Raw genomic sequence first — 13114 nt, forward strand, 5'->3', positions numbered from 1 at the left:
ACAACAAAACATCCTTGAAGAGAGATGTTTACACTCCTTTTGTGACAACCTTCCAACTCTTTACAGACCATTCCTCTCTCTTTTTAAAACAAGTCTCGCAATAAACTTGGAGGAACCCAAAGCAAAAGATGTTACCTTTGTTGCGCGCACTATGACGTTACTTCTCCATTTGAATGCTTTTCAAGGCTGTGCATGAATATGATTCGCAAATGAATTTCAGAGGTTGTAACCAAAGGCCAAATGGGTTAATTAATTCTCTATTTTGTAGGCGTGATACAATTACTTGAATAGAAACAAATGACACTCAAGGACATTAAAATGTATTTTCCCTCCTTGTATGTCCCTCAAATATCATACCTAGTTCCAAATGTTGACTTTCATTTCATTAGGCAGAAAATCGAATATCCTTTTCCCTTTCAATGATCATGCCAGTTCTGATATTCTGTCACCCCACCCCAAAAATAAAAAAAGCGCAAGATAGGCTTCTAAAATATTTAGGGAGACAGATGCCCGTCTGATACTAAAATGAAAGAGAAAAACATTGCTACATCTGATGGGATCTGACAGGGTCACCAGCAAAAGTCAGTGTTAGGCAGAACCAGCCAACGTGGTCCTCCTTGTCCTACAGAGACCAACAGACCTGTAGATGTGTTGTACACTTTGGTATGTTATACTATGGATGTGAGACTATGAATTTTTCGTTTGCATAGGTTAGAATTTGAAAGAAAATTGAATGTCAAGAGCAGAGTTCTTGACTCTATATATTTATGCCTTCTCGTGGCAGTTTGGCCATGAGTTCCTGAGGCCTTTTTGTGGGTCCACTGGTCACAAACATGCCTACTAATTTTCAAGTTGCCAACTGAAACTGTTTAAGGGTCTGGATTAAAAATTCAGACAAATTTATCCTTGAAGGCCCATTGAATGGCAAAAATGTCTCCAAAATGGAAGCTGCAGACTTCCCGTGTCTTTTCTGGCATGGCTTCTTGAGACTCTGGTCTACTCATGACAGACATATCTACCAAATTTCAGGTTGCTAAGTGAAAGTGCCTTCAGGAAATGGATTTTCCAAAAATCCATAGGACAACTTTGTCTTTCAGACCCCTAGAAATGGCTGCAATGTCTCTAAAATGGCAGACATGCCTACCAAATTTCACGTTGCCAAGTAAAACTGGCGTCAGGGACCGAATTTTTAAATTCCATTATTTTCTAGGAGATAAAATAATTTCCAAATCCGAACAAACCGCGGGTTGGCATATGGCAAATTGGGTTCAACCATGGCGTTTCCAATGTAGGCAGTATAAAAATAGAAAAGTGACGCAACAATCAGTCGCCAATGTTGCACATATGGGGGAAAAAAATGGTCTTTTATAGCAGAACTAGGTTATGTTTTGGAGAGGGATGATGACGCCAAGCGTTTAACTACCAGTGGGGATCAATCAATGATGATGCAGATTAGTTTCCAATGAGAGAGGTCATTGTAGGGAGGGGTCATGCTGGACAGACCATATGGGTCAGAGACAGGGACAGAGGGTGCTTGGGGGGGTGGGGGGGGCATAGCTAGAGAGAAAACAAAGGGTAGTTGTCACGTGGGTACAGAGTCATTGATGGATTTGCTGCGTAGCGTCGTGTGTGCCGAGACAGCGTTTTCAGGTAGAAAAAGACTCTCTCTTTGTCATGCAGATGACGATGCAATCAGACCCGCTTTGTCTCGGCCCGACGGGCTGCGCTCCCGGGGACATAGAGAGTCCCGACCGCTAATCCGCCCCGGGTTTGTGTTCTCCAAGCGTGCATAAAAGGCGGCGTCCCGGTACCTGGGGTGTGTGTGTGCGGAGGGGGCTCTCCAAAACGAGGTCTGACCTCTCTCAGGCTACTCGCTCCCTTCACTGCTTCCCTCCGTCTCCTTTTCTCGAGCTTGATAGAGACGAGCCACATTGTTTCCAGGGATTTTTCTCAAAATTCTGCCACCAGAGGCAGTCCCATGCACGACACAGGCACGGGAAATCTGCCATTTTATTTTTCATGCAACCGTTTTAGGGTCATTTGGGCCATTTTCAGGGCTCTTGTCATTGGAATTCTTTGAAAATTCAGCCCCTGAAGCCAGTTTCACTTTAACAGTTTGAGATTTGGCAAGCATGTCTGAGTAAAGCCACCAAAAAAAGTCAAGAACCCATGCCAGAAAAGACACAGGAAATCTGCCATTTTGGTTCAAAGTGGCCATTTTAAAAACATTTTGGCCTTTTCTCAGGCTCTTTGAAAGAAAACCTTGTCCTAGTGATTTGTTTGTTTGAAAATCCAGCCCCAAAGTTACTTTCACTTAGCAACATGAAATCTGGTACCATGGATTGACACACCAAAAAGCCTCAAGAACCTGCAATTTTTTTTTCCGCTAACAGAACAAAGTAATTTTTTGTCATTTTCAGTGGTCAAAGACAAACTTGGCCTTGGCATTTAAAAAAATTAATAAATAAATCAGCCACCGAAGCTTGTTTCATTCTGTTTAATTTCATTTCTGACCCAGAAAGAATAAAAATGTTTCAATAACCTATGCCCGAACAGACACCGGAAGTCTGCCATTTTGGTTTCTTAAGCAGTCATTGTATCCATTTTCCTTCAAACACAAATTTAAGTGATTTTTTTTTTTTTTTCCCCCAAAGCCACTTTCACTTGGTAACATGAAATTTGGTGTTGCTCGTAATGGAAAACGACGCAACCTGCCAAGATTTAAGAAAAAAAATACAATACTGACAGCAAATTAGGCCAAGATATATAATTTTGATTGTGAATGCTTCCATGGTACCTGTTCTGAATAAACCACAGCAAATGCTGTAAACAAGACTAACCAGTAAACAAGACAGCGAAGAGAGCGCACCTCGCCAATTAGGATGTGCTAACGAAGATAACAGGATGTAAGAATAGTCTTGATCCAGATGCCTTCGTGAACATTCGGCGAGGTTACTTAGAGGTAATGGGAGCTTCTCTTTCGTCTGTTTATTTGAATTAGTCGGCTCGTCAGCGTCGATCGTGGTACGCAAACGTAACACCGCGGCGCTGAGGCAAACCCCTGTGGAAAACGAGCTCATCCAAAAATATCATTCAATGTGAAAATCTGGAATTAATACGCCGTACTGTATCTGTCGGCAGACCTCTGAGAATCCCATTTCTGTGAGAGACAGAGCGACGTTGTTTATTCTAAATTATTAAAAGAAAGTTAACAGTAAGCCTATACGCTTGCGCAGCACAACGGCTCTTTTTCCATTTTGATTCATTCACTGAAACAACTCTGTTGACATTGACATATATTGTAGTGTTGCAACAGGAGAGAGGCACCTCCCCATGTGACGCACTCCAGCTTGACCTCAATAATAAACACAAAGTGGCAATACCTTTATGACACCGTCAGATTGAATTGCATTACAAGTGTTGGTATGTGGGTGTATCTGATGTGTGGGTGCATCTAATGAAGTGCCTAATGAGTGTACCTGTATCAGGCACGCTAAAAGCATTAGAGAAGCTTCAGTCGTGAACCTACAATTGGACAGCTTGGTTTGCCCACAGCACACAGGAATAATTAGCATCGGAGTCCATCTCCACAAATTTCCGACTTTCACAAACCCTTTTTTGTCGTCGTCTTTCTTCAATTCCCATTCCAATGCATTAAGGAGGTTCTATTAGGTGGGGGAAATGGTAACCCATGCCAGGGTTTACTTTATATGATCCAATTTACGAGCCTTATTAAGAAGGGAAAAGTGGGAAGGAGGTGCTACATTTGCCGCGCGTGTTCAACATTGAATGACTGAAATTAAGCTGGCAGAGGGTGTCTGCTAAAATGAATGAAACATGAATACACTTGGGTTGGATTTACGCTGCAGGTTTAAGTGCCCAATTTAGATCTAATGCCTGCTTAATGTTGACGGAGTACATCCAATCTCATCATCACATTACATTGGCAGATACAGTATCTGCATTTAGTCCTCGCTGTCCGCTAACAACCTTCGTCCATTTTATGACAATTCTCCATGTTCTCCTGCATGTGCAAGCATATTCAATAACGCAATGGCTGCCAGAACTGTCCTTCAAACGTACTTCCTCTTCAAACCACACATCCCCCATTCGCTTTGTTTTTAAGACGAGTGAAGACTCAAAATGGTGGACGCCATCGTCATTAATTTGTATTGATAAACCGACAACCTTTGATCATATACGAAATAATTTTTAAACAAAAACTCGACAATAACATTAGATTTTCACTGTACCAAGTCTGATTCATGCATGCAGGTCAAAACTGGGTCACTAAATCGACTTTTAGCGTTAGATTTATGCTAATTTCCTTACAAAATATCAATGTTGTGCTTTGATACATCAGGAGTTTGTAGATTTGTAGCTCTCAGCTACTCGCTAATAATGGGAAGCCATAATTACATTCCCATATAGACATGTCCGTGTGCAGTCACAGACATTATTGTACATCCTCTTAAAATGTCTAGAACTATTCAAACATGAAATTAACGAAAAGATACATTTTCATTTTTGGTACTTAAAGAACAAATCACGGTGGTTTGTGGTGTGTTTTTATTAAGTACTTTGGTGTGAAACTGATTTTATTGCTCGTAAAAACGTAAGATGGCATGAAGTCCGTGGTTGATTCAGCACAGTCTTGGCCACCGTTCTGTTTATTAATTAGTAGGCTGTCAGAAATAATGACGTCGTACTTTTAAATTAAACAACAGTCCACCATACTGACCCGTGCGCCTACTTCAATATATTCTTAAATCTAATATTTTGTTCCTTCTAACGTCAATACTTCCAGTATGCTTAGCAGTAATTTTAGCACCAGGTCTAGAGGGCAAATATATGCGGATTGGAACAGTTAAAGGTACAAAAGCCTGAAGGGTTGGCTTGTGTAGTGCAGACTGCAGCAGTCAGCAGCAGACTGCTGAAGGCATGGGAACAACGCCAAATAGTGCATCCTATCCTGGTGGGACCGAACCTGCGGGATCACAATTCTCTGGCAAGACTTCAACGAGCACACCTACCTTCCTTTTTTTCCACCTTTGATTATGCACTACAGAGCCACAGACGATCAGACAAAAGGTCTCCCACATACAACAAACAAGCCCGTGAAGTGGAGGAGTCAGTGATGTTGTGCAGTGTTGGCTACAGCAAAACTGTGATACTCCTCCTTGATCTCCCTCCTAAAAACAATAAAAGGTAGCCATAGATGCCTCTGAAATGCGACACACCTCCTTCAAGGGAAATGACAACTAGTAGCAGCACTAATTGAGATTGTGCATGCAAAGTGACAATGCCCGGCCCTGTGCAGCATGGATTAGGGCTTGAATAGAGACAGATTCTTTGTGAAAGCCTACCGTGGCGGTTGGCATGCGGGCCAGTCCGCCGCATCTGCTCATTGGGACCCGCTGAGAAAACACTGGATTGTATATACACGCTCGCTCATTTTTACCTCCTTCTAATCCCGTTTTTTGGAGCCCGCCCCCGTCGGGTTTTTGTTACTCGGACACAAAACAAAATACTTCCACGTTAACCAGCGCATCCATTCCTTGCAAAACAACTCCGTCTCAAAACAATAGAAAACATTTACATATGAAAGAGTGTTTATCAAGCTTGGTAGGATTGAACTATCATATTGTGTGTGTTGAAACAAAACGGTATCATACACTAAAGACGGAACATAAACTGGAATATAAATGAGCACAAACCAAGGCCTTACAATCTCAATTGTAAACCGACAAAGCTTACCATACACCGCCCTTATTGATTCTTGCATTAAGATGGGCCTACACCGCACAAATAAGTCTGCTTCAAGCTCATGAATCTCGAAGCTCGATTCGCGAAAACTTTATTGCGCCAAGGCTCATATGGCTGGCATCTGGCCGAAACCTCCGTTGTCCTAATTTGGTCAATTTCATATTTTTTCACAAATCGATACTATTGGTCAGTCCACACGTGGGTTTGTTATTTTTGCAAATATATTTGAATCTCCGGTGTTGGAAATGGCTCGCTCTCTTTGATGATGCAATGCTAATGGATTCACAAACATGCCTTTTTTTTTTTTTTCCTGAAATGTGCGTTTTGGAGATGTGAGGATCCCACTTTTACTTACTCAGCGATATTTTACTTTGGAAAAATATCTCACCCACTAATTATGTACGTTCTGCCATTTAGTGAAAGAGCATTGAATTGTTCTGTTTTTCACTATGGGTCTCTGCAATAGGTAGTTAAAAAAAATATATTATTTATAAATTGTAAATAAATTATTGTTGGACTAATTAAGTAAGAAACTGGATAATTTCCCATGAAACAGTGAATCATGAAGTGTGTTGTTGCACATACAGAGGGTTCACCAATTATGACGGTCCCGACATACAACGTTTCGCGGTTACAAATGGAGCGCATTGAACTACATTGCGCAGAATGTCGTCACGCAGCACAAGAAGGCACGTTCGTTTTCCACTTTGCTTACCATTTTTCATTTGATTGTTTTATATTCATTGCCTACATTTACTGTTATTATGACTTAGCATGGGTTAGTGAACGACTACGGCGCATTCCGACTTACATACAAATTTGGGTCACGTCGTTAAATAAGTACCCCCTGTGTGAATGTGTGCCTCAGTCCACTTCTTTAAAGCTTGTCACATTGATAATGAGTGTTCTGAGTTACAAGTGTAGCTATGGAACAAATTAATGTTGTACATCAACGACACAGGTGCATGCATATTTATTCATGTATTTGTGTCTAGAATGCATTTAAAGAATGTGGGAGGGTAATTTAACTATAGTAAAACTAAATTTTAGTGGAAAGGGATAGAAGGGGGGGGGGGGGGGGGGGGGGGGCATTATTCACAGATTGTCCCTTTTTCGCTGCAATTTTTTGGAACATAAACCCCTGCAAACTTTTTGTAGTCTTTTATAAATCCTACTGACAAACAAACTACTTACTTGTTTTGGAAAACAAAACTAGGAGAAGTCTGCTTTACCAACGGGCATTATTTTGAAGTGAATATTTAAGTTCAATCGTCAATGCTTTTGTTTCCATTATGTTTCTGTCAAAGAAAAGAAAAAATAAGGGAGAGTGGAATCTGTAGACCTGCTGACCCCAACAACAAGTTGCATTCTGGGCTTCAGCAGACTGCTGCCGCATCATGGCAACACCTACCCAACCAGAAAATGTCTGCAGCACCGCAAAAGAAGGCAGAGGCCAATTGGAAAACACAAGTGCTTCCACCTAGAGAATTCCCAACCTCACTTTTAGCTACTGCGGTTTTATGCCCGTGTATAAATCTGAATTACAACTCAACATAATTCGATGAGCGTTGTCGTTAGTATAGCTGTCAACTAAACGCTGATGATGATGAACGGGCCCCGAAACCAAAGCGGGATAAACCCGCCGTGTGTTTTCCTGGACATGTTTGACAAAGCTTGCCTTATTTGCCTGTCGTTCCACCGCCATTAATCTTCAAACACGGCCGCTCCTTTCCTGCTGGGTTAACCAATAAACTTCTCACATGAGCACTAATCAACAATTTAGTGCTGTTCCTCAATCCCCCTGAATGGATTAAACGCCTTTGAAAGAAAAGGGTCAAAATTTACGCCATCTGTAGTTGTTCCATATTGCTATTTATTAGGGCAGCGGCATAATGTGGTCTCAGTGACGTGGAATAAATCAAACCTAATAAATCGTATTTTCACTACGACTACGCCAACTTCCTACATTGGGACCGCCATAGTGAACCACACAATCTGTCCAGTCGACTGGTTGACTGCTTGTTCTAACTTCAATAGTTTCCTTAAAGTGAATTCATTCAACTTTCGCCGTCATAACACATTTCTATAACGGGACAGAACATTTTTTCAGTAACATTTTGACTCGGGACACAGCGATAGGATATATTTATTTATTTAGATATTTTTTTTAAGACCGAGTGTGAGTACACGTACTTACATTTGAGTACTTGCAAATACTTGGTAATGCCAAGACATCTTGCCATTGTGCGAAAATCTTTTATTCCAGTCAAATATTGTTCAGAAACACGTAGGACAAACATTTCTTGAACGTGGCATAAGTCATATATGAGACTTTAGCGTAGCAACTTCTTGACAAACAAATGACTGAAGTTTTAACAGTTAGTCAGCAGAACAACGGAAGTCATACGTTACCACACCATCGCTTACATCTCCTTACTATGTTTTCTCCCAAAATTGTGAAATTCAACTTTAACCCTCCAGCTATGATTGTTTATTTGGCACACCCAAATTTTTCATGGGTCAATGTGACCTGCTACATGTTTAATCAACAAATGATTTGACATTTTTGCCCCATGCATGAAACATTAACACACACCACATTGAGAAAAACAACCATTCAAACTCACATTTACACCCATTGACAATTTAGAGTTTTTAGTTAACTCAATAAACATGTTTTTTGGAAGAAGGCCAGCAAAAGATTATTTATTTATTTTTTTTCATTTTCATAACGTGGGTCAATTGGACCCGCAACATAACGAGTTCCACTGGGCAAACAGAAAATTGTTAACAAATAGGAAATTTCCTGGCTAAATTTCTGCACAGCAATATTTTAAAGTATCCAAAACGAGGTCAACAATAGTAATGTTCAAACAATCCACTGGAGGCCTCGCTTCCCATTGCATGCCGGGATTTATTTTTTTCCTTTTTTTTTCGGATTAGAGCTCCAGTGACCTCTTTTTCAACCCTTCGTTTCTCATACGTAAGAAATCTTTTGCCACTTCATTGGACCGTCAGCAAGAGTGAGCTATTGGATGGGGGGGAAAAAATGGGGGGACTTGGGCCGGGGGACTCTTTACTCGGTGGTGCATCACTCTCTGTGGGGTATCAAATCGAATTGGACGTTTAGCGTTAAAATCTGACACCACGTCGCCAAAAACGGCACTGAAGTTCTTGTTGACGTTCCTCGCCAGTGTTCCCTTGCTGCTGACCAGTACAGCACGGGAAATAAAGTTAAAAATGCAAAATGCAGTCATCACTCAATTCTGTATGAATTGGGATTACAATTACGGCAGCTACAGCAATTCTTTTTTTTTTTTTTTTTTTTGCCGCATTTTGGGACGTACATGCCATTACATTTGCAATAACCATCGGTGGGCGATTTAACACTGATTTACATGCGAATGGACGACAGTGAAAAATAACCCATTTTATAAATTACAAAGCTACTACTGCAATTGCACTTCCTATACAGATATGAAAATTATTATAAAGTTAGTATGAACAGAGTAGAAGTTTGTCAACGACTGCTTATCACAGGAGAAGATTTTATAGTACAAATGGCTTATTTTCTAGTCCAAACATGTCGTGTAAATAGAGTTCTACATCACAAAAATGACCACGTCCATTCAAATGGACGGCACTAATATTACTAAATTCTGTTAGTTTGGGGTTTCAATTATGGCAGCTGTCGTGCATATTTTGCGACACACATACGGTTGCATTAGCAAAAAATATTTGTCGGCAATTTAACCTTGGTGTACATGCACATATATGAGACTGACTGTATTAATTTGAAAACTATACATGGAACATAATTGGATAAAAATATATTAAAATTATATAAAAACAGAAGAGGTTTATCAACAACTATGGATCAGGATTTCACTGTCGAAATGACTTTTCTCAATTTTTTTTCTCATCTAGTCATAGTTTGGGCCTACGTTTATTTTAATGTCCCTTTTTTTATCATAACTTCCCATTGTGATGAGTCTGCTGACTTAAAAGCATCCTCACACTTACTCAGAATTAAGGCTTTGACACTTTGACACTCATCATACAGTGTAAACTGTTGTTCATCACAAAAAATGACCAGAAATCCATTAAAATGTACTTTTACTAAATTCTGTTAGTCTGCGGGTTCCATCATGGCAGCTGTATCAGATATTTTGCCTTAACAATGGAAGGCAATCACACTTTTTTCAGTACAACCTTTATAAATGATAAAACGTATACGAGTATACAGTATGCAGAAAGCAGTTTGCCAACAACTGTGCATCAGGATTTTGCTGTAGAAATGACTTTTTTTCTTGGTTGTTTTTTCATCTCGGTCATAGTTTCATCCTATGTTTACAATGGATTTACTTTAATTTTACCTTTTTCATCATAAATTCACATATATTTTGAATTGAATTTTACTAATATTTAATTCTGTTAGTCTGGGGTTCCAATTATGGCAGCTGTAGTACATATTTCGCCATATTTTGCAATGCATGTGTCTGATGATTTTATTGATGTCCAGTTGCATTAATGGAACCCAACTTGGAAATTAAAATGCTATAATGCAAGCTATTGCACTTTGTGTGGATAACAGTATATAGTATATTATTTGTCAACAACACAATTGCATCATAGTGGAAGATTTTACAGTTCACTTTGAATCCCAATAAAAAATAAAATAAATGTTTTGTCAGCTCACACACGTTAAAGAATGGTACACATATTTTACATAATTACATAATTTTGTTAACATATGTAAATCTATGAGCCCAACTTTATATTAGATTTAGATGAATTTAATCATTTTTCAGACTATGAAACTTTCCAGTCCCTATAACCCTGTGTCATATCAAATAATGTAAATGGTGTGGTGCATCACAAAATAATTACCAGAGATGCAGTCAAATGTACAAGTAAACATGGATTTGATTCTTTTTTTTTATAATTCAAACGTCAGCATCAACAAGCCCATGGGGAGAGACAGCTGGCAAAATTACTTTGAGTCAGTGTTTTGAACAAAGGTTACAAAAGGCGCAATTTTTGCATGGACATTTTTCGTTTGTTTTTGCACGTTTTTAGACTCTCAAGCGGTACCACACAAAATGTAATCAAGCTATAGCTTTTAAACTGGAGGATGCTCGGGCATGTTTATGTCCCTCCATCATCATCATTGTCACTACCGCCATCATCATCCTCCTCCTCCTCCACATCATCATCCTCCTCAGTCCGCTGCATAACAGCGCCACATTCATCCATAAAAAGGAGAAGAAAAGGCACAAAACAAACGTGTTTCGTGGGATGTTTCCCCCTCTTTATATCAACAATGGGGTCAACGTCAAACGCCGGCACGAGGATGCGCGAGGCTCTTAAAACCCCGAATGCTTGCTTACCTTCAACAGCCATTACGACCGGCATGGTCCATAATATCCATAGAATATCCATGGTCGCGGTCACTCAAAAACGGCCCCGGGCATTCAAATAAAATAGGTCCAGAAAGCCATTGAGAGCGGCCGACGCGGAGCGGGGACAGGCGGTCCTTCACCTCCAGCAGAGCGCGCTCGGATAGCAAAACACAAGCCACTCAAATCTGGACCAAGTTTGGGCCAGACCAAACGCCCACAGACACAGGGGGGAAACCTTGTGATATAGGATCACAAATGAGACCCCCTGAGCTTTTACAATGTATTTTGTGTAAAATCGTGAGTTGTGGTGATAAACCTATGAGGAATAATGATGATGTTAAAATATATTATTCAAATTTTCGATGACACGATTGGTTATAAGGACAGCGTACTCCCCCTTTCGAGGGAAGTTGGTGCCCCCCAGCTGTCAATCAACAAGGACGGGATCGTCCTTTTCCTTACCGCTTTTTACCTTGCTGCTAGTTTTGTGTACTTTTGGCACCACGAGGAAGATTTGAAAAACTGGGAAAAGTTTATTGACTCAACTTGCACGCCACTCAAGAGGAAACACGTCACTCGTGGTGTCCAGTACGGATTATTTTCTACTCTACGGAGCGTTCAGTGCTAGAGTTGTGCTGTAACAGGTGCTGTAGCAATGTAAGTAAATGTTTTCTTTTTTTCGCTAAATCGCCAATTTATTTTTTAGTTAGAACTTCTAAAAGCTAGTCATATACTATCATGTCGTATTTGTCTATCATTGTTCAACAAATAATGATTAAACACCAGGCGTAGCTGTAGTTTTTAAATGTAATTAATTTTGTCCGACAGGATGTAAACTTTTGGCGCGGTGAGAAGCATTTCCGGGAATTTTTGATGTTGCCTTCAAGGACAAAAAAAATTAATAAAAGTTTATATTTATATATTTTTGTATTAACTAACCAAATAAAAAAATAACTAAATGATCAAGTTAATAAAACACTGCCTCTTTGTGATGCAACTCATAGGAGAAAGATACTACTTAATAAATCATTTCTGTTTGCTTTTTTTTTTTTTAACCACTTTGCATGATTTTAGGATTAGGTTGTTAGATTGAGAATGGATCACCATTGAGGCTATAAATATTTGTAGATTGGACTACTATAAAGACAAAATGGCGTCCAAAGTCTTACATTAGTAATGTACGTGGTTTCAAATCTGTGATTAAAAAACATTATTTGAACTTTTTGAACCCCCCCCCCCCCCCTCCCATTGTACTTTAAACCCCAGCAGGAGAGTTTGGCAGCAAAGTTAGCTGGCATTCTTGCCATCTTATTCATCATACGAGTGTAATCACTTTGACTAATTTTGGCTCAGAGTTCTTCATCACTCAATCATCACAAATAATTAAAACTGGGTTGCGCTCACCGTGTTTTTATTTACGATGGGGCAATTTAATTGGGTTTTTTCCCACACAGGAAACATTTTCTGTGAAGAATTAATTACATGAATAGAAAACAATAATTACTCCACTATATAAGGAGCACTGAAGTTTCATATTTATTTACTCAAATGGGGCGGGGGGGGGGGGGGATATTTCAATTAGCGATAACAAGTCAAATTAAAGGCATGAGAAAAATACATCTCATAGACAAACTTATAACATTTAAATCTAAAGAAATAATAATAAATAATGACATTGCACAATAATAGACAAATAAATAAATTTAGGCACTAAAGTATTCAATTAAGAACAGTGGTGAGGAACATACAGGGCCTAAAAAAAGTATTTGTTCTTGTCTGCCATGCAATTCTTAAAAAAATAAAAATAAAAAAAATAAAAAAACCTTCGAGTAACTGTTAAAAAAATTATAATAATTGAACTCCCAAATGCTCATAACATATACAAAATAGAAAAATGTCTTGGAAGCTGTGCCTCAGCACTCTCTGGTTTTCATTGAACCTCACTG

The 13114-nt window shown here is 39.4% G+C and overlaps 1 protein-coding gene across 4 annotated transcripts in view; it reads right to left on the minus strand.

Annotated features, from left to right (window-relative positions):
* Nucleotides 1–11308, minus strand: part of ephb2b (eph receptor B2b) — a 134982-nt gene extending 123674 nt beyond the window's left edge. For all 4 annotated transcript variants that reach the window (XM_061687166.1, XM_061687164.1, XM_061687165.1 and 1 more), the window contains exon 1: nucleotides 11157–11308. In XM_061687166.1, coding sequence (XP_061543150.1) covers nucleotides 11157–11208 — 52 coding nt within the window. In that variant the 5' untranslated portion in view covers nucleotides 11209–11308. The remainder of the gene's footprint in view (nucleotides 1–11156) is intronic.
* Between the last annotated feature and the right edge of the window lie 1806 nt (nucleotides 11309–13114).

The sequence above is a fragment of the Phycodurus eques genome, chromosome 10 (genome assembly GCF_024500275.1).
Source record: "Phycodurus eques isolate BA_2022a chromosome 10, UOR_Pequ_1.1, whole genome shotgun sequence".
Lineage (NCBI taxonomy): Eukaryota > Metazoa > Chordata > Actinopteri > Syngnathiformes > Syngnathidae > Phycodurus > Phycodurus eques.